We start from the raw sequence: 21,482 nt of genomic DNA, 5'->3' as shown, positions 1-21,482 counted from the left end.
GCTGCATTAAATATTTTAAGTTCCAGATCATATGTATCTGGTTGTTACTGAGATTTGTAAATGCAGGTCTATTTGTTGCTAAAGCTTTGGTTCTTTTTTCTTAGACATTCAATTAGGTATAATTGAAGTTACAGCTATGATGAAGAGCTGTTGGCGAAATAAAGGATTGTAAATTACACCATTCTAATGGATGACTGTTCATTGTTTTAATTCAGTTTTTAATATTAATATATTGCACATAATGTAAGTTTAAACGGTCTTATGAGATTATATCTTTTGGACTAAATCCAGGTATATTCAAAAATAAAATTTTCTTTGTCTTTGTTGTCTATGGAAAATATTCCCCGTCAACAAGCAACACCAGGTTTGATAATGTAATTTGTTATACGTAGAAAAAATATCAGATTTAGGCCAAGCCAGTAAGTTACTGATAGAGCTATTAAATTTTAATCTCATTAGTGGAAGCCCTTGCATCTGCTGTCTCTGTAATGAGGTTTCATTTGACCAATCTACTAGGTCAGTCGGCGTTAACGATGACGGTGTTATGTTGTAGACCTGCATGAAACGATTCCTATGACTAACAGTGGCTGATTTTTCTTATATTAAGTGGTTGGTGAGCTAAGAAAGAGCGAGTTTGAAACGATGGTAAGTTGAATATACTGTTAATTTGATATGATTTTTTTTGTTTTCCATCCATCATTCGTTAATTGAATTAAAACTTTTAGAATATAATCTTTCTAATAATAATCTAATACTTTCTTATGCAGCGGTTAACAGGTGTTGGTATAGATTTTACTGCATCGTTATTATTGTACCCAATGCTTATTTTCAATACTTGTGATTAGATTTTTTAATATACAATAGAGGATTTTCATTCAAAATAACTATTGTTTATCAACAGAAAGAAATTGTTTATAATTAGATTCCTTTAACAGAAATTAAAAAAAGTAGCCCTTCTGTTAAATATGTCTACTTCAGTCCGTTTTCAACTATTTTGTAAAACTGAAGTGGGTTTCTGAGTGAGAACTAATAATGTTATAAGGATATCCCAACCCTGCATTGTATATTTAACCAATTTAAAAAATTTGGCAAAGCAATAATTTCATAAGAATAATTTTTATCACTTTTTATGTCTTTTATGCCTGGACCATCAATATGAATCAATTCCCATTTTGTAAATCACACTCAGGTTTTATTACAATAAAAAAATATGATTAATTTGCCAGCGTTTTGTAACATTCTAATTGGAATTAAAGCATAAAATGCCTACTGCAAATCTTACTTTGTTGTAATGTAGATACTCGCATTTATTTTATAATGATTTTTTTACTTTAAAAGGGCATTTACTGAGAATAATTGAATACAATATGTATTATAAATAAATATTGATAAAATTTAGCATTTGGTGTGCAATTTCTTGGATGGTTGCACTTCTTCAGCACTTCGAAACCGCCAGCCAATCTGAATCGATATATACAGATGCAGCAAGATGCAGGATAATTTCCCTTTCTAGTTGTAACAGTGTATCCTTCACGACTCTTGCAATGTGTGACTAAGTGTAGTCATGCAAGAGGATGGATTTGCGTTTGTTATTCGCTATTGATGGTCTTTTTTAATACATCCTTAAAATTATTCAATTGACTTCAGTAGATATGCCTGTTCTGCATATGCTTATGCATGTTCTTCATTCGGTTCCTCCACCTCGTAATATACTATGCCTTGTTAATCCTATATATGCACAGCAAGACCTTATAGCCATGAATATTCCGCTTCGTTGTCGATGTAAATGGCTCTCCCAAAGCATAATTTTTGCGTTTAAAATTCTTGTAGCAGATCTACTTTTCATCGCCTGTCACAACACTCACAGAAAAGGATTCTTTTTCGGCCTGGAAAATAACAATACCAGATGTTGCAACACAATTTGGATGGCAGCCATTTTCCCTGCTTTTGGTTTTTTCCTATCTGTGCCTGCAAATAGTTGATTCATCAAATGCTAAATCGTTCTTAGAGTTTTTGGGCCAGTTTTTCGCCGAATAAGTCGTACAATTACACTGTATTCGAACTTTTTCGGCCCTCCAAACTATTATTTGCCACTACCATCAAAATAGTCACTTTTAACTTGTTGTAATAAAAACCGACAATTAATAAGTTTCTAAAGGTGTTTCGTCAAAAACCATCTTAGCGCTGGGGTGTCAAATTTTTTACAAATCAAACAATAAATGCAATTAGCATCTAAAATGCAATTTTCAGTGTTGTATGATCAGTTTATATACCGAATAACTCTATAAAACTGAATGGAAAACTGTTATTTTATGTTGAGAAATATTAACTATCGAACTTAATAGTTAGGTTAAATTGTTTGACAGTTTTTGTGTTCGCTTCCTATTACTTCGCATTTTCACCGATAGGTATCACTCATTAAGATACATGCAAACAGCATATAGTCCGTTCAAATTTATTTTGTACATACGTCATTTAAATTTGTGACATCAAAACGTCGTAATGATTCCGCATCAACTCTGAGTTTTAGTTTAGTTTGGCTTTGACATACAACAAAATTCTAATCTAAATCAAATAATTGAGCAAAAATGTTATCAAATATAATTTATTTTAACATTATAGTACATCTAAAAACTACAGTGAATTATACCGTCACAATAGTTTATAAGTTAGAGGTATAATCTCTTGTCACTATAGCTTTCAAAAATTTTGCATACGTCTAACAACTGGACGACTTTGACAGGCTCATTCTTTTACGTGTTTGAACTAATCAGATAGCATTATGTCTCGTTTTAACTAGAATAAGATGAGAAGGAACCGAATTTACAAATTGCAGCAGGCAATACATTAAGTATTTTGATAATGTATATACAAAAAACTTTTAAAAGACTATATATTATTTTCTTTCAAAAGTAAACCGCGTTGGAGGTTTATAAACCTGAGCCGTAGAGTCATATTAAGGTCTAATTATCTTTAATTAGTGACTCTGTATCTCTATTTTTTTATTATTTTGATTTATCTAAGAACATAGCTACATTCGATTTTGTATTATTATTTTTATTATAGGACTTAATTAAATTTATCCAGTTTGGCTATGCCTTGGTCATAGCAATGTTTTTGTTGATGATATGGGTGTCTATGATAGAATCGAAGGAACAGGATATGGTGAAGTACCCGCCGTGCTACTTTAATCCTTTGTGTAGTTGTTCAAAGGCTGTTCCAGACCTGGGAATTGTTCAATGTAGAGATGTACATTTACCAAGGATACCAGAAACTGTTAATGTATCCAAAGCTTTTATGCTTCATTTGGAAAATAATGGTCTAAGAATATTGGAACCGTATTTTCTTCAAAGCACAGGTAAAGTAACTTTCAAACAAATCAGGTTTTTTTAATGTATATATTTACACTACAGGATTATATAAAATTGTGGTCAGTCACAATCCTTTGGTTATGGTACCGGATGAGGCTTTCCTCGGATTGGAGAGATCGTTGTGGGAGTTGAAACTTAGCCACTGTCAACTGACCAGGGTTCCTAACAGAGCTTTAAGATATTTACAGAAGTTACGGTTACTCGATCTTACTGGTATTGATAGTATTGATCAGTTCTATTTTCGATTTTGTTTCGATTTTATTATTTTAAGGCAATGATATTATAAAAATTACTCCGGAAAACTGGAGGGGGTTGGAGAGTTCGTTGGAGGTTTTGGTTTTGGCTGAAAACTCGATTAATCAAATACCCATTGATGCATTCTCTGGTTTACCCATGTTGGATACCATCGATTTAAGAGGCAACCATTTAAGGGAAATCGATCCTTCGGTAAGGGTGACTTTCAGATAGATTATTGATTGTTGATGTTTCACCATTCAGGTATTCCGCGATGGAATGGGACGTTTAGCACATCTTTTACTTGGTGACAACCAGTTGTCGGGAATACCGTATCAAGCACTACAGCCATTAAGGACACTGAAAACTTTGGACTTGAGTTATAACAGAATTAACAAGATGTCACCCTCATCCGAACCTGGAGTTAATATTAATTTGAATTTCCAGGTTTGTAATATTATTAACACTTTAATATTTCTAAGACTCGTATATGAAAAAAATTTTATTTGATAATGATGGTTGATATTGGTAATAACACTTCAATTGTCTGTGCAGTGAGAACGAAGGAAATTTAAAATTAAAAGCTAACTACAGATGTTCAGTTTACAACAAATTTTGCAGTAATTTTTCGATTAAATACAATTATATTCTTTGTTATTTTAGTTTTATGGTATACCATGAGTGTGTTGGAGATTCTCATTAATGTTTTAAATAATTTAGAATTGTTTTTCCAATCTGGGGTAATTGGGTAATTTGAATACAAAGATGAAATATATAATTTTTCGTTTTTTCTGTTGCTATTTTCCAACTATTTCTTTATTTTTGTATCTTTCTTCGTTTTGTATATTTAGTTTATTTTGATTCCTGACTATTCATTCATCCATCTTTTTGTCATTTTTATTTGTTGTTAACCAGCAAAATTGTAGTTTTTGTAGCAAAACCTTGTTATCTAATAATAATTTAGCTTTACAGCCAATACATTTGGTTTAGTTTAAGCTCAAGCTGTTTGCGCTTAGTCACTATATGTTTTTTTCCGTGTCAAACGTCGATCAAAATGCATTTCCAGATGTTTAACATTGTCTGCTTGCGGAAGTTCATGGTTATTCAATTTTACTGAGGGACAAGTTCTTCTACAAAGGGTGAATGTCACATGGGTAGATTTTGTCTCATTGGCTTTGATACGCCACGTTTTCAACCATAATTCGATTTTGTTAAGATGAAGTTGGAGGTTTCCTGTGACTGATATTGGAGCCTCGTGTGATAATAAAACCGCTGTATCGTCAGCATATGTTGCAACATTAGTGTTGTATACAATAGATGTAACAACCACCAAAATATATTGGGTGTAGGTCAGTGTCAGTCATCGCCCTGTTTGACAATAAAATGTTTGTTATGAAATGTTAGAATCAACTAACAAAAATAAAAACTTTTGAAAAAGTCATCTTATTATGATTTTCTAGTTTTCCACTGTTTCCACTGCCAAAAACTCTACAAATTACAACTCTGAAACTTTCGTTCTTCTCCGATTACAATTGTCTTGGTTTGGCCTCCATCTGGTCTCCTGATTGATGATACGTTCTTTCAATCTCAATCTAAGCATTTTGATGCCTGTCGAAGATTAGTTAGAGTTTTGTCAAATCATAGCCATGGAGTATTTTTAAAAACATGTCTTAATATTCTATATTCAAGTGAAGTCACTTAGGTTACCTACTAATATTAATGACAAATTTTATTCGTTCATATTAATTAGGATATGAAAATGATAATAGTCTGATAGATTATTTTTTATTACAGCTAAATTTAGATACTTTCCATTTGGATTATAACCAGTTACGTGTACTAGAACCAGCATCTTTTCAGTATTTTAACGTTCTCAACAAGACTTATTTGGATGGAAATCCATTGTCTGCCATAGAGGTAATTATAGAAAAAAACTAGGTAATACCCGTGTTAACAATTAACGATTTTTGCAGAATGATGCTTTTAGACAAGCTAAGATACGCGAATTGTACATCAGGAGTTGCGGCCTAACTAACATATCACCTGCGTCATTTGCGGGTCTGGAAAACTTTCTTGAGGTTCTGGATTTGTCCGGTAACAACATATCGTTGCTTCCGGACGACATCTTCCAGCGGTTAGTTTTTGTTTCTTTCTTTTAAGTCTTAATCAGATTATTTTTGTTTTATAGGTTTCAGTATATTCGGTCTCTGTCACTGAGTGATAATATCGTTACGAAACTAAACCCAGTTGAGGCTTTTAACGCCTTTCATTTCACTTTGTACAATTTGGATCTTAGTGGTGTTCAGAACATGCCCACAAATATACAGGAGTTACGTAGGTAATGAATTAAAGAAATACATTTATGGATGTCCTGCTAATGTTGTTTCATTTGAAGGTTAAGAAGTTTGAGATCACTGACTCTCTCACGGTTGTCACAACCACATATATCACCAGAAGATTTCTTGGAGTTTGGTATTGATCTGGAAGAGATCTCAGTTACCTTTGCTGGTTTGCAGACCGTAAAAAATAATGCTTTTCGTCATGTTCATGCCTTGAAATACATCGATTTATCAGACAATAGTATAGGAACTATTGAAAATAATGCATTCATTGATGTGAGTTGGTTTTCTTGATGTGTAATGTCACTGTTTGGATTTAATATAATACCAATTATAGATCGGTCATTCCTTAGAGTATCTGTCTTTGGCACACGCCTTCTCTGGTTCAGTGACGTCATTGCCCAGTGATGCTCTTAAAGTTTTAGTCAACCTAGAGGTGCTGGATCTGAGTAATAACAAATTTCGAACTCTCGGCGAAACCAGTTTCCATTTCCTGAAGAAGTTGCGTCGTGTCGAGCTTCAGGATAATCAAATCGAGGCTATACATAAGGGTACTTTCCAGGGTGACATACATTCCAACTTGGAAGAGATATATTTTTCGTTTAATAATTTAAAAACCATTTCTCAGCATACGTTTGTTAATTTACCCCAGCTGGAGCATCTCTATCTGGATGATAATAAGCTAGAGAATTTAGACCGTCGAGCTTTTATGAATCTAGAGCATCTAAAAATACTAAACTTAAAAGGTATGGATGAATGTTGATGCTTTTACCGTGTAGGTGATAATTTGGTTAATGTTTTAGGTAATAAACTCACTAACGTATCGTATGAAACATTCCAGAATTTGCCGGAACTAGAGGATTTAGATATGGCGTATAACAACCTGAAAACTTTCGATTTTCTCATGTTTGATCAGGTGGGAACTTTGGGTCTGTTTTGCGTCAATGTGAGTCATAATGGGTTGAAGGAGCTTTTGGTAAATATACCATCAGCATTTGATAGTGATCTGGGTGAGTATAGATGAATTTGATACAGAGCTGCTTGTAAATATATGTTTAGCAAACATTGCTATAAATATATTTCTGGAACATATTATATTTCGACAATAATCCTTAATTGTTTTAATTTTTTTAAAATTATTTCATTCAATCAAGTAAGTAATGTATCCATTTTGTTCCCGGCCTGGCACATAGATACTAGAGTTAAATCCTTATATTTTTAGTTAGTCCTAACTTTAACCCTTTTTAAGCAACTTTTGTTATTGTGAAAAAAATGGATAAATAGGCTAAAATAGCGTGTTGATAAAATATTGCTTTATAAAGGGAAAAATACAGTTGAAGCAAGAACTTAGCTTGATGCCGAGTTTCCGGACACTGCTTTAGGAAAATTGACCATCAAGGATTGGTATGCTAAGTTTAGACGTGGTGAAATTAGTACCGAAGACGGTTAACGCAGTAGATGCTCAAAACATGTTGTTACCAACGAAAATATTTTAAAAAATCCACAAAATGATTTTGAATGACCGTAAATTGAAACCGTGAATTGAATGAAATAGCAGACACTCTAAAGATATCAACTGAACGTGTACATTATATTATTCACGAATATTTGGGTATGAGAAAGCTCTGTGCAAAGTGGGTGCCACGCGAGCACACTTTTGACCAAAAACAACGACGAGTTGATGATTCGGAGCAGCGCTTGAAGATGATCACGCGTAATAAACCCGAGTTTTTGCGACGATATGATGGATGAAACATGAAACATTTGACAATGGATGAAATATCAAACATTTCACTCCGAAGTCCAATCGACAGTCATCCGAGTGGACTGCACACCATGAACCCGCTCCAAAGCGTTGGAAAACGCAACAGTCGACTGGCAAGGTTATGGCGTCCGTAGTTTGGGATGCAAATGCAATTGCAAATGCATTGACTACCGTGAAAAAGGAAATACCATCAACAGCGACTATTACTTAGCGTTATTGGACTGTTTGAAGAACGAAATCGCCGAAAAGCGGCCGCATTTGAAGAAAAAGAAAGTGCCGCTTCACCAAGACAATGCACCGTGTTAAAAATCCATGAATTGGGCTTCGAATTGCTTTCTCAATCATCGTATTCTTCAGATCTGGCCCCCAGCGACTATTTCATGTTCTCAGAACTCAAAATAATGGTTGCTGGGAAGAAATTCTCGTCGAGTGAAGAGGTGTTGGACGAAACTGAGGCCTATTTTGAAGCAAAGGATAAATCGTACTACAAAAATGGTATCGAAAAGCTAGAGGGTCGCTATAACCAGCGTATCACCCTTGAAGGGAATTATGTTGAATAAAAAAATTATTTTGCCAAAAAATGTGTTTTACTATGGTAGGCCGGGGACTTTTCAATTGACCTGTTATATTATACTCTGTAATCGTTCCTTTTCATGAATTATGAATTACTTATTTCATATCATGAATATTATATTTTTAACTGTATGTTGTGTGTTTATAGTACTGTCCACATGCACAAATTAGGATAGTATTGTACGTAGACTTCTAAATACAACACTTGTTAAGTTGAGACAATATTTCGTGCCCTTTTTTGTGTGTATATATTGGATTTATTGAGTTAATTTTTAATAGTTTCTTGGGATTGACTAATTTCTTTTTCTTTTATATTGATACAAAATATACTGAGTTCTTTAATAAGCTATGATTTCGATAAAAGGTAGAGTATGGGTATTTGCTGTACTTTACTAGTCCAATATGTCTTATTAGACAGTATGGGCTAAGTTTTGGCTCGAATTTGACTTTCAGAAATCAAAAAGAAATATGCCATATTGAGGCTCAATTATGATGGGTCGACTTAATCTCGAAATCTGGAATAACGTGGTGTTACCATTATCTTTAGATGTTCCAAAATGTACCAAAATTATATTGTTCGTGCATTTAAAAAATATATAAACTAATATAAATTAATATTGCTAGGTGCTTGCATTTACTCTGATCATTTTTTCACATTAAAAATGCATTTATTGTTAACAATCGGTACAGTTTATGTTGATCAATATATTTTCTATCTGTGTCTGAAAATTTTACACATCTTTTTGGATACATGGCGATATCTTGACCAAAAGAACGATATAGGTTTGGGGGTGATTCAATCAAGGATCCATTTTCACATTCCTTCAGCATTTCGAAACCGTGTACAGTGAAGCATGCTGAACCAGTGTTAAACAGAAAGTGCTACAAACATTCATGAGAAATGATGTGGTTTACAGAAGGAAGATTATTATGCAACTCAAACACCATCGTGAAAATTAGTATATTAAGTAGCAGTTCATCAGATTTCTCCTCATTGACATTTGTGTTGCTTCACATACCAAAAAATTATGCGTTCATAATGATGTGGAGAGAAGGAAGAAGTATTAGTAGTTAAGGAAGTGTATTTTTTCGAGGGTCTTCCGAATTATCACTTAGATGGATTTTATTAATTGAAAGTGTATTAATTGAAAGTTCAGTGAGGCATGAATGGAATGACATAAGTTAATAAATAACCTACTGGCTTTTAACAAATTAAGTTTTAATTTATTAGGTTAGTGCAAATGAACCAGAAAAGATGGCAGATGGCAGGAAGGCAGATTTCAGTGAATTGGACAAGTTGTGGGGGATTCTAATCTTCTTCTTGGATTTTTATATTTTCTGATATAGGATCTGTCGTCAGAGCATACGGGTTATGAATTTAGTTCTTGATATTTTTTAATGATTAATTGTTAATACTGTCAAATTGTTGTTGAATCTTGTTAATTGGTCGCTTAGCCATCATTTAGCCTGTTGACTTTCTTGAATTCTGAATTCTTGATTAGCTTTCCCAGTTTACGTGGTGATATTACCATCTTTTATACACAGTATTACGAGCCTAATGCGTTATCATATAGAATAACTTTGGGGAAATGTTGGAATGAAATATTTATGTAGGAGATTATGCATATAATCAGAACTTACGTTGGAAATACTCTACATACTATAAAATACAATATATGGTATATTAAGAGTTATTTTGTATATGTGTCATTTAAATTTGTGACGTCAAAACGTCGCAATGTTGCCTCATCTCAGCAACTCTGAATTTTAGTTCAGTTTGGCTTTGACATACAACTAAATTCTAGTTTAGATAAAATAATGAAACAAAAATGTTATCAAACATATACAGTTTATTTTAATATTATAGTACATCTGCTGCATATATTATCGAAGGAATTAAAACTACAATTAAGAACACAGGTATACTAATTTGTAGGTTAGAGTTGTTTCATTATATTTACAATGAATTCTTTTCCACACTACCCATTCACGTTTTCTCCCTTTATCAATTTCTTCCTCTGTGTGTCTTATCGAGTTCATCCAAATCGAAGGTGTTATGGTCGACAACGCTTTCTTCCACATATCGAAACAGTTCTTAACCAGCATGTCTATTATAATAATTCTTTGTCACCCCCCATATCAACTCGATTGGATTGAATATACAGTGATAGGAAGTCATAATACTATGTGAACATATTTTTCAGCCATCTGATCTACTGTATATTTTTTTTCGGGCTTATTTCTAGCAATTTGAAATAGTTGATTCTTTAACATGGTTTATTCAAACCTTATTTCATTTCACCACTCACCTAGCACTACAGGAAAACTAATTCTGTATCAGGAATAAAAATATTTCATTTATATTCCTGTTTTCAGCATGAAGTAGTTCTTCATGACATATAGTTATGTCTTCAATGAATTATTAATAAATATTATGATTAACAAAACCTAATCCATAGTTATTCCAACATTTACCTTTTTTCATCAACTTTTGTCGTCTTATAACACTATATTTATTATCATCTTGCCATAAGTGATACAATATAATTCTGAAATAATAATTCTTCCTTGATTTTGTTATGTTTTTAGAAATTGTATTCTTTTAAAAGCAATATTGCAGACTCCATTTATACCATTTATGGGTTATCTTTACACCATTTAAATCCTATATTATCTAACAGTGTATGAAGGGATGTTCAACATCCTCCAAATAGCTGTATATCTTTCAACTTTTTATGGATACTTTCGAGACTAACAATTTTGTCTGAAGTAATTGTATTAAATTATGTTTCGATTGAAAACACTACTCACTGTTTTTATACATTTCGTATATTTGAACTCTGATACAGTTAACATCAAGCTGATCTTGATTCATCATCCGCTTCGCATAAAGACGGGTTCATTTTGGTGAATTTAAGGTTATAATGTTTTTTATTTTTTGAGATATTTTTGAGATTCAACACGCTAAAAATATTTTCATTTAAAACCGTAGCGATCTGATACTTATTAAAACAAAGCTTTTGCATTGTACCTTATCAGACAGCATTATGGGTTTTTTTAACTAGAATAAAATGAGAAAGAAAATATTGACTGATTCTGAAACGAATGTACAAATGGCGACAGGCAATACATTCTTGATACAATCATACAATACTTCATATAATCTTGATGACGCATATACAAAAAAAATTTGAATAGACTATAAAACAATTAATCACATATAACTTTGGACTTTGGAATGGCGGCATTATTATTTTTCAACAATTCTTTAATTATTTAAATTGAATAACTATACGAAATTATGTTTCAACTTAAATCTACACAATATCACCGAATATTACTTAATGCAGCACTCGCACCTTCAATGATTCGATGTTAGAATTCTACGTAACTTTAAGGACATATTTAATGCATCACTGATTCGCAGTCTGTACCTATTGTGTAGGTATAGGTGGATTTCACGCCAACGTTAAAATACTGGACATGTCTTACAACAACATCACTCACATAGCCAAGCAGTTCTTCAGACCGGCCGAGCTATCCTTGACTCACCTGTACTTGGCTCACAATCGGATACTGAACGCTACCAAGGACGTGTTTGGTAATATGCCCCATCTCCAATGGCTGGATCTGTCTTGGAACTACATCTATGAGATGGATTTTGACATGTTTCGGTTTAGTAAGAGACTGCAGGTAACTAATGATTGTTTTCTATAATTTGTTTTAAATGATTTACTTAATACTATAAAACGACACGAAATTATTTTTTCCATTACATTTCCATTAGTGGTAATCGATATTGGCTCTAAATGGAAACGGTATCGCAAGTACAAGAAGTGGTACCTGGGGTCGTTAACCCCAAATATTATTTTGTGGTGACGTCAGTCCTCTTCTTCTTGTCGCGCACTGGCCACAGAATAAGATTGACCAAAAACGATCAAGGGCACGCAAAAAATAGACAGCAGAGGCATCGTTCGACGTCAAAGTATCTTACATTCAATCAACAATCATCCTTTCAATAATCAAACATTCATACATTTTTATTAGTTAATTAGTTTTATAATAGTTAGTGTTATTAATAAAGTGTTAAGGGAAACACAGTTTCATTCAATAAATTACTCGAAGACCTTCATAATTTTAATATTTGACTTTTGCTTTTAACATGTCTTTTAAATTATTAGAATATTTTGTTTTGGGGATTAAATTAAAATAATGGTCCGAGATTGAATTGGAATAATGAGAACGATATCTAAATATCAACAGTGCATAAATATATTTTCTAGATTTTACGGGTTTCTAGACCCTACAATTAAGTGCAGTCTATTTAACAATGTTATTTACCTTTTTCAATTATCTTTGTTTTCATTATATGTATATGTCATGGTCATCCAAATCATCTACTCCTTGTTGAGAAAAATAAATATGTATTTTAAAATTCGATTCTATATGTACATAATTAATTAGATATATATATATATATATATATATATATATATATATATATATATATATATATATACATACATATATATATATATATATATATATATATATATATATATATATATATATATATATATATATATATATATATATATATATATATATATATCTGTATATATATAGGTAGTATATGTATAGGTAGCCTGCAAGTCTATGTGTCTACAAATCTATCTAGCTTAAAATAATAATAATATAGGACATATATGACATTTCAAATTCTTTTTTGTATTTTCCAATTCACATATAAGTTATGAAAGCTGTAGGGTTTAAAAATAAATCTATTACTTATGTATTTTATTTTGATTAAAAATTAATTTGACTTTGAGAGCTTCAGAAACTCCTGAGGTTAAAGTGTTTCCCAAAGAACTGGAAACATGAGCTTGCCACTGTTATTCCAAAAAAGAAGGCCAAGGCAAATCCATCTGATTATTGGCCCATCAGCCTGATTAGAATCAGCCATGAATCCTGTCCTAATGTAAAGGACATTGTTTTGCTGAACTAATGACCAAAGGCATGCCTGTGGTTGTTGTCCCATCTGTACTTTCGTTCGCCAGTTTGTCTTTGATGAATTTCTGTATAGCACTATGTTTACCTGTTTATAAAATTATTTCTTAAGTCTTAGTGACTTGAGAAACAGTCTACGTTTGAGCAATTGAGCTATTGCAATCCACTATTGCTCAACTGCTGTTAGAAAATATCCGTCAATTATTAGTAGCTTTATATCTTGAACTGCGATGCTTGTATCAGAAATACATGGACTAGTGGTGATTTTTAAAGAATGGATATTTCTTAATTGATATAATTTAATTATACCAAGAAATATTTCGAGTAACTGCAGAATAACTGCCAATTTAATGCCTTCTTTTCTTGATAAATTCATCTGATTTCGGTTAATTGAATAAATTGAAAAGACAACAGTCTCATGATCTCTCTGGAATTCTACCGACTACGCCACTTATAGAATTGTTTAATTTTGTTTATATTTTTCATATATTGGCTCTTGGTTTTTTTTTAGGCAAAACAGACTTGTTTTAAACTTATATAACTTAAAGAGTGATTTCGAATGTTATATCGGCTAGCGCAATATCAAATTCATCTCTTGTTTTGTCGATATATTCGGCGTTCGAAAATGTTTAAGATCCACAGCCACGAGCCTATTTTCTGTTGGGTTTTTTGCCATATTTTCAGGCATTCAGATGCGAACACTTTCGTTTGAGATGCAATATATAAGGCAAACTCTTGAAAATAATTTTACCATTATAATAGCTTCAGAATGTTCAAAACTACAATTTAAAGTAAAATTACATTAGACACACTGTTATTTATCATATAAGCGCTGAAATTTTGAAAGGTAACTTATTGTTAGTACAGAACTACCAACTTACAGAAAAAAATCGTGACGATTCTTATTATACGCGTCCTTCAAATGATAAGTTCCTGATACATTTTATTAAAGACGAAACTACAACAGTAAATGTAATGGGCTCTTATTAGACCGTTTCCCAGTCTTTCTATCCGAACTGTTGCAGTCATTGAAATATTAAGAGTTTATTTCCCCTGAGGATGACTTGTCCGTATCAGTTTTTAAGACGCTACTTAGACGAGATTGACAGAGATCGGAGATAAGTCTTTTTGGGAGTTTGTCGCTTCAGTGATTTTAAATTGCCACTTCGGCCGGCTCACCGATTTCGACGATATCGAGCTATCAGTGTCTGCGAAAAGTCAATAAATACCTGACTGGTGGCCGCGATAAGATCTCCGGGTTTTTGACGAGAGCCGAATTCGACATTGGTGGCATCATTGGGCTTTAAGTTTTTCGCAAAAAGTTTATTAAAATCAGCTCTGTTTTTTCACTCTTTCGTGTTAACATTTGTGAATTCATATGGTGGTACAAATAAATTGATGTCTATGAAATTATATGTTTTTGTAGAGCGAGATATTATAGTTTTCCAAGCTGTATTATTGTGCTATTCAGTATATACAGATGCTGGATATTATAGAGCTGATTTGAAGAAATCTATTGCCGAAGCGCCTCAAGCAGTTGATGATGATGGTGCTCATATTAAGTGGGAGTAAATAAAAAATCTATATTATTTTTAAAGATTATTTGTTTATTTTAGTTACAAGAAAATATATACACAATTAAAAAAAACATCATATAAAGTATTTACAAACAATAATAAATCAATTAAACTAAAAGTAAACAGGTGGTAAACGTGTATTGAGGCAGTTCTGAAATCGATACAAAAGTACCTGAGCAACCAATTTTCGAGAATAACAGTAAGATATAAAGAACTTTAAATCAGCCGTATATTGGCCAGATTACAAATTATTGACCAGATTGATAAACAACGGTGATGATACTGATAATTAAGGTCAATTAACTGGTAATTGAATTTCTACGTGGGTCTGTTGAGTTTTCAATACCGATAGTGATAACAATGCCTAAACGTGTCATTAGAGAATAATGATGAAAGACAATAGCGATATTTGATATCAATGATAAACTATGCTTGGATGAAGTAAGATATCTGCACACGGTACGAAGGGATAGTACGCGACGTACCTGTTTATGTCCCAATACTAACAAGGGATAACGCGCGAGATCTAATCTGTATTTTTAAAATAAATAAACAATTTAATAAATGAACGGTATTGTTACTAGTGCACTCACTTCTTCAGCTCCAGCTATGATGGACGGGCAATGCGTACAAGGGCGAAACCTAAAAACCACGCGCTAGATACGCTGCCATCAAGAGCCAGTAGAAACCACTTTCAGTGGCGTTTTTGTATGCTTCAATTTATCCATAGATCATAACTATACATCAGAAAGTTTGGCCACTATGGCATTAGCCTCTGGTTTATTATATTTAAAGATTGCAACCATAAAACTATTATCAGTGATTTATAGTGATTATGAGTTATAATAATTAAATAAATAAGGAGCGGAAAATATTCAGAATAAATTGATAACTGAATAGATAAATGAATAGATAAATTAATAGATAACTGAATAGATAAATAAATAGATAAAATAATAGATAACTGAATAGATAACTAAATAGACTCTGAATAGTTACTCTGACGGTCGCGGCTGCATAAATGAATTCTCATAGAGCTCGAAAAGCCCTTAGGCATGTTAAGTTATCACATTTGGCAAATGCAGTTCGAGGAGGTTGCTAAACATGTTGCCACAGAGAAACATTCCTCGAACCACAAGTGTTTCTTATTTGTTCGTTTTTCTTAGAGATGAATTTAAAAAATTATATAACAAAATAATGCGCTTTTACACTTATTTCAAGTTTTAAGACGAAATCTTGGATCACTTCGTGTATCCATTTAATTTCGAGGTCATCGTGCAGTTCTTTGTTGATTACGTAGTGATAAGCATTGGTAATTAATCGCAGAACTTTGGTTTGGGTGCGTTGGATTACTAGGTAGGCTGATTTCTTAGTACAAACCCATAGGTACTGCGTCAATATGTATGATAAATGTGTATTATGCAGAATAGTAAGATATTTTTAGAAACTTGTTTCAAAGTAATTCCTCTTGGATTATAATGCATTTATGTCATTGTGTTTTTCAGCTATTGAAATAGTTTTTGAATGCTACTATCGGAATGTCAATGTGGAATCACCAATGGACCTACATTTGATATTATAAAAATTTGATCTCCTGATTTCTAATGTGTTCAATATACTCTAAACTGAAATATTTCACAGGTTCTCGATGTGTCCCATAATCGAATAGCCGATATTCCAAACGACATATTCAGATTCCTGAATAACTTACGACTGGTTGATTTATCGAACAACCGACTACGAGTATTACCAGATAATTTATTTAGAGAAGAGGGTACGACGCGATACGATTCTAGTTGCAGGTTCTGATTGATTTAGTTTTCATTTTAGGATTGGAGCGTTTGGATTTATCTCACAACTTGTTGAGTAAGTTGCCTCTGACTAGTTTTTCTGCAGCACCAGCGCATACGTTATGCGAGTTAGATTTGTCTTGGAATTTTATATCATCTCTGTCTCACGGTGGTTTATTAGAGAGGTTTAAGGTAGATATCGAGAAATTGCTGATGCAGTATTAGAACAATAAAAAGTTTTGTTTCAGAGATTAAATTATTTGGATTTGTCCTATAATCGCCTGGCGCAGATTGATGCCGGCACTTTTAAAGGACTACCAATGTTGCTCAGTTTGGATCTCAGTCATAACGGACAACTAGCATTGGAGCGCAATGGCGGAAGTTTTCAAGGGGTCGAGTATTCCTTGCTTCATCTTAATTTAAATAACGTGTCTCTGTCGATGGTGAGTAAAGCTAATGAACATTTTGCAGCCTAGAATAAAATCAAAAATTATTTAAATAAGATATTTCTCTGCTACTTTTAATACAGAGGTTTTAATTTTGCTATGTTATTTTTATTGGGTTTTGATTGTTTATTCATTATTTGTTGATGAGGATATATACTGTTGAAGTCATATAGTAGTTTGATAAGATTTAAAAGACTCTCACATCTAAGTAATAATGATACTTGATGGTTCAGACTTGATGCAAATGCTGGACAGTGCATTAAACCTGAACTCATACTACCGCTTCATAAAAAAAATCATCAGCTAAATGTACAGCAGCCAGTGAAAGCTACTATCTAAAGCTATTGAAAATATTTAAATACATTTTTTTAAAAGTATTTTGTAATTCACGAATTGTGTTCCCACTCAATACTCTCAGAAAGATATTCAAAGGATTTTGATATCACTTACCACTTTGATATCCCACAACATTCGTTCGATAGATATTGGCATGAAAGAACTGATACAGATATGCTTTGACATCTTGAAAGAAAAAATATTGTATAAAAAGGTGTAGTTAGTAATTGTGAAAAGCAGTTTCCACTAGAGTGGTGTTAGAATGAATAGTATTAATATTGAAGGAGGGTATCTTGATCAATACAAATTAAATTTTAAAAAAAACCTTATTGAGTTATATGTTGCTTATTTGGGCATTTTCACTGTCGCTATACATTTTGTCTTTAGTTTTGTTCGTTATTAAGCAAGATAGTTTGGTCTGGTCGTAGATTATTAGTTTCTTCCTATGCTTATTCATTTCAAATATAATTTTAACATATTCATTTTGAATATTGTTCTAACTTAATAATTTGAGGAAAACTGAACAAGAGAATATCTAGAATTCGTAAACGGTATTGGATCCCATCCCCGTAAACGGTATGATATTTCCCTGGACATGAAGGTATGCTGAAGGCATTAAGTTCTATATATATATATATATATATATATATATATATATATATATATATATATTGTAGTTTGAAGTACAATGTTATCATTTAAATGACAGAAGAACAACATGACAGAGTGCGATTCGCCGACCGAAAATTGCTGATTGCATTAAATGCCAAAAATTGTAACCATCATGCTATAAATTATTATTTTAAATAAGGGAAGTAATATAATGTCTATAAGTGTCTCCAGTATCTATTGTAACCCTTTAAAATGATCGTAAATCTAAACAAACAGCTTGAATTGGGAAACATTACCGGATATCTTAACATGTAACTCTGCACTTAATGTTAATAATCGCAGCATACTTATTGAAATGCGATTTAATAATTATTGTAGTATCTAATATGAACTAGTATGAAATTTGAAGATTATAGACAAGATGTGATTTAGAACGCAAACATTGAGCTCAATAAGTTAATCCACTTTCTCCAGATCAGAATGGATGTTATATATTAACAATGAATGAACAATGATTTGTTTTATATTAATTGTCTTTCATTTTACATTGTCTAATTTCTTAATTGGGTTAAATATAATATGTATTGTATGTGTCTTATTCAGATATAGTATGTATGCTTATTGTCTTGACATACTAATTGGATTTTATTGTGGCTATATTATAGTATTCGATTTATTAAAATAAATTATTCCATACATACCTACGCTGATGTTCGGGTAGGAAAACGACTGTCGAGTTTGCTAGTTAAAATATAGAACCTATATAATTGCTATGTAATCTAAAAACATATTTGCATTAAAAATTTGCAAATAATTTTAAAATATTTAGGTACCGATATTTCCAACTCCCAACTTGGTTTCCTTATCTTTGGCTTACAACTCGTTACCAAATATACCACCAGAAACGGCAACTAATATGACAAACCTACAAAAACTGAACTTGGATTACAACGATCTTACCAACATACCCATCTTGACGCACTCGCTCTTCGAACTGAGGTATCTCTCCATGGTATCAAACCCAATCACATATTTGAGCAATACCAGCTTACTGGGAGTTGCTGATCATTTGGAGGAATTGGACATTAGAGACTTTGATTTGACCGTCTTAGAATCCGGAGCGTTCTGCAAAATGTACTCGTTGAGGACCTTGAGGATGAACCTATACAGTGGTTTCAAGAGTTTCAATATACCGAAAATTATTCAGTGGAATACCGGATTGAGAACATTGGAAATACACGTGCGTTATATCTTTATGGTCTATAGTTATGATAGAAGTTAATTTTGATGTAATTTAGGTGAATAAAGCCACCGATTCGAATTTAGAGAAAGAAATGGCAGGACAATTTCCTACTAAGTTGAGAAATATAACATTTTCTGGATTAGGATTGAAAAAAATTGGACAGAAAGCTCTACAGGTAAGAAATTCATGTTTTCCCATTGTTATTATATTTTGTTAATTATTTATGTAGTGTTTTAATATTTTTATGGAAAATATAAAATTCTTCTTTAACTAGGTTACAGTGCTGTTAATTATGAAAAAAATGTTATTTTTCAATATGATTATCTTTTTATTAGTTTTTCTTACCAATTTTAGTTTGATGTAGCTGTTTTTTTCATCGTGGTGTCCTGTCTAAAAAATAGGATTGCTCCAACTTTTTAAAATCAGTTTTTCGTTAAACAATTTCCTTATTGATATACTATTTTCTGGTAATGTGTTTCTTAATTTTTTTTATTTTAAAGTCGCCTTTTTACCAGCGATGGTTTATTTGGATTGAACCTACTGTTTTACGTGGGCTGCGAACCACGGTCCTTGGCGTTAAGCCTACCGAATGGCGAGTGACCAACTTAGAAATCATCCCAGAAGACATCCGGTCTTACCTAGCCTGGTTACTGGCGTGACTGGGATCATTTTCCTTGTCGGATTTTGCAGGATTTAAACCCGCGACTATCGCAACAGTAGGTGGTCCGGCCTGACGCCTTTACTACTGCCTCAACCAAGCCGGCTTTTTAAATTTGAAAGTAGGAAATAATATATGAAAGTAATAATGATATAATAATAAACTGGAGATTAGTATCTAGGCACAATATATATATATATATATATATATATATATATATATATATATATATATATATATATATATATATATATATTAATCAAAATATTTTATATAATTATATTTCTTCAGCATTTTCAGTCAGTGGGCTAGCGTTGTCATACGTCAACATTGTCATAACTTTATATCTATTGCTGGTCTTTTTCGCAATAATACATCATTCAATTTTTTCAAATCACACAATGAAATAATTTCATTAGGGTTTAGCACCTAGTAGTACACTACACATTGCTAATCCCATCATATGCACAGCAAGGCTTATGGCCATGAATTTCATTTTATTTCTTATAAAATTAGATTGGGTTTAGCATCGCTAAGAATTGATCTTGAATTGATATGATAAGATTGATAAGAATTGATAAGAATGAAGAGATTCTGCACTACAGGCGATTTGAACTAAATTCATCAAAACTATACACTGGTATACTTTAATAACTCATTATCATGAATCCTAGTTGTGTGATTAAATCACGAAATAATATTAATATACTGAACAGTGCTCTATTAGTATTGAAAGTATCTTAAATACTACATATTATATCGATTATATATTTTCAGGGCATTAGACATCCTAATTTGCATCTCAGCATCAGGAACACCAGCGTTCCCAAAATACCCGAGGATATATTTAGAAATATTGGCCTGGCTCACAATTTATCCATAGATTTACGCAATAATCCTTCCCTGAAGAGTTTCATGAATCCAATAACTGGTTCTAAACCAGAACTATACAAGAAAACGTTCCTTGTTGATTTACAGATGACTGGTAACAAATGGGAATGTGACTGTGATTTAGGGTAATGTATAAAAACAAAATCGGCATCAATATTTTATAAATGTTACCATTTTCAGATGGATTGAGGTGTGGCTTCGGAAACAACGTCAATACATTTGCGGTCGTGACTTGATGGATCCTCATTCGGCATCCAGCTTTGACGAGAATTGTTATCACGTGCCGGATGAGTTCAGGATGTCTTATTGCTCGAACAAGAACAATAAGTCGGTGATTGAAGTGTTGAAGACTGATATTGAGTGTGGGTGGAGTATGGCGGATAAAATAGGAGCCTCCTCAATGTATCTGGTACTCATAGTTGGAATCGTATTACATTTTTCCATATAGAACATTATAGAACATTAGATAGTTGTGTCATCTTAGAAACATTATTTGTACCACACTGTATATAGTGATTGTATCACTTGATTATTTATTATTTTGATTTAGGATTTTAATTATACTTAGAGAAAATTGATGTAGTGGTACAGGAATTGTCTATACTTAAAACACTCGCATTCATTTTCTTTTTAGATGTTT

The 21,482-nt window shown here is 32.4% G+C and overlaps 1 protein-coding gene across 2 annotated transcripts; it reads left to right on the top strand.

Annotated features, from left to right (window-relative positions):
* The first annotated feature begins 512 nt into the window (after positions 1 to 512).
* Positions 513 to 21,438, top strand: chp (leucine rich repeat containing G protein-coupled receptor chaoptin). 2 transcript variants are annotated; one of them, XM_076394686.1, is made up of 19 exons: positions 513 to 645; positions 3,067 to 3,358; positions 3,414 to 3,584; positions 3,643 to 3,818; positions 3,870 to 4,052; positions 5,400 to 5,522; positions 5,579 to 5,739; positions 5,794 to 5,943; positions 6,001 to 6,220; positions 6,282 to 6,690; positions 6,748 to 6,954; positions 11,728 to 11,975; positions 16,508 to 16,640; positions 16,697 to 16,848; positions 16,905 to 17,099; positions 18,880 to 19,290; positions 19,349 to 19,468; positions 20,729 to 20,967; positions 21,023 to 21,438. In XM_076394686.1, exons 1-19 carry the CDS (start codon positions 643 to 645, stop codon positions 21,288 to 21,290), a joined length of 3,861 nt encoding a protein of 1,286 aa, XP_076250801.1. In that variant the 5' UTR covers positions 513 to 642; the 3' UTR covers positions 21,291 to 21,438. The 2 variants fall into 2 exon arrangements, with proteins under 2 accessions (XP_076250801.1, XP_076250793.1); XM_076394678.1 differs by having other exon boundaries at positions 11,710 to 11,975.
* Positions 21,439 to 21,482: the final 44 nt, after the last annotated feature.

The sequence above is a fragment of the Rhynchophorus ferrugineus genome, unplaced genomic scaffold (assembly GCF_030347505.1).
Source record: "Rhynchophorus ferrugineus isolate W39M unplaced genomic scaffold, kcgeb_rfMv2 rfM1, whole genome shotgun sequence".
Lineage (NCBI taxonomy): Eukaryota > Metazoa > Arthropoda > Insecta > Coleoptera > Curculionidae > Rhynchophorus > Rhynchophorus ferrugineus.
Note: the sequence above shows the minus strand (reverse complement) of the source record. Positions and strands in the feature narration are given on the sequence as shown.

Excerpts from the sequence above, each read along its gene's own strand:
- chp (XM_076394678.1), top strand. Across the intron at positions 3,585-3,642 it reads ACGGTTACTCGATCTTACTG|GCAATGATATTATAAAAATT; the intron begins GTATTGATAGTA and ends TATTATTTTAAG. Across the intron at positions 19,469-20,728 it reads TTGGACAGAAAGCTCTACAG|GGCATTAGACATCCTAATTT; the intron begins GTAAGAAATTCA and ends ATATATTTTCAG.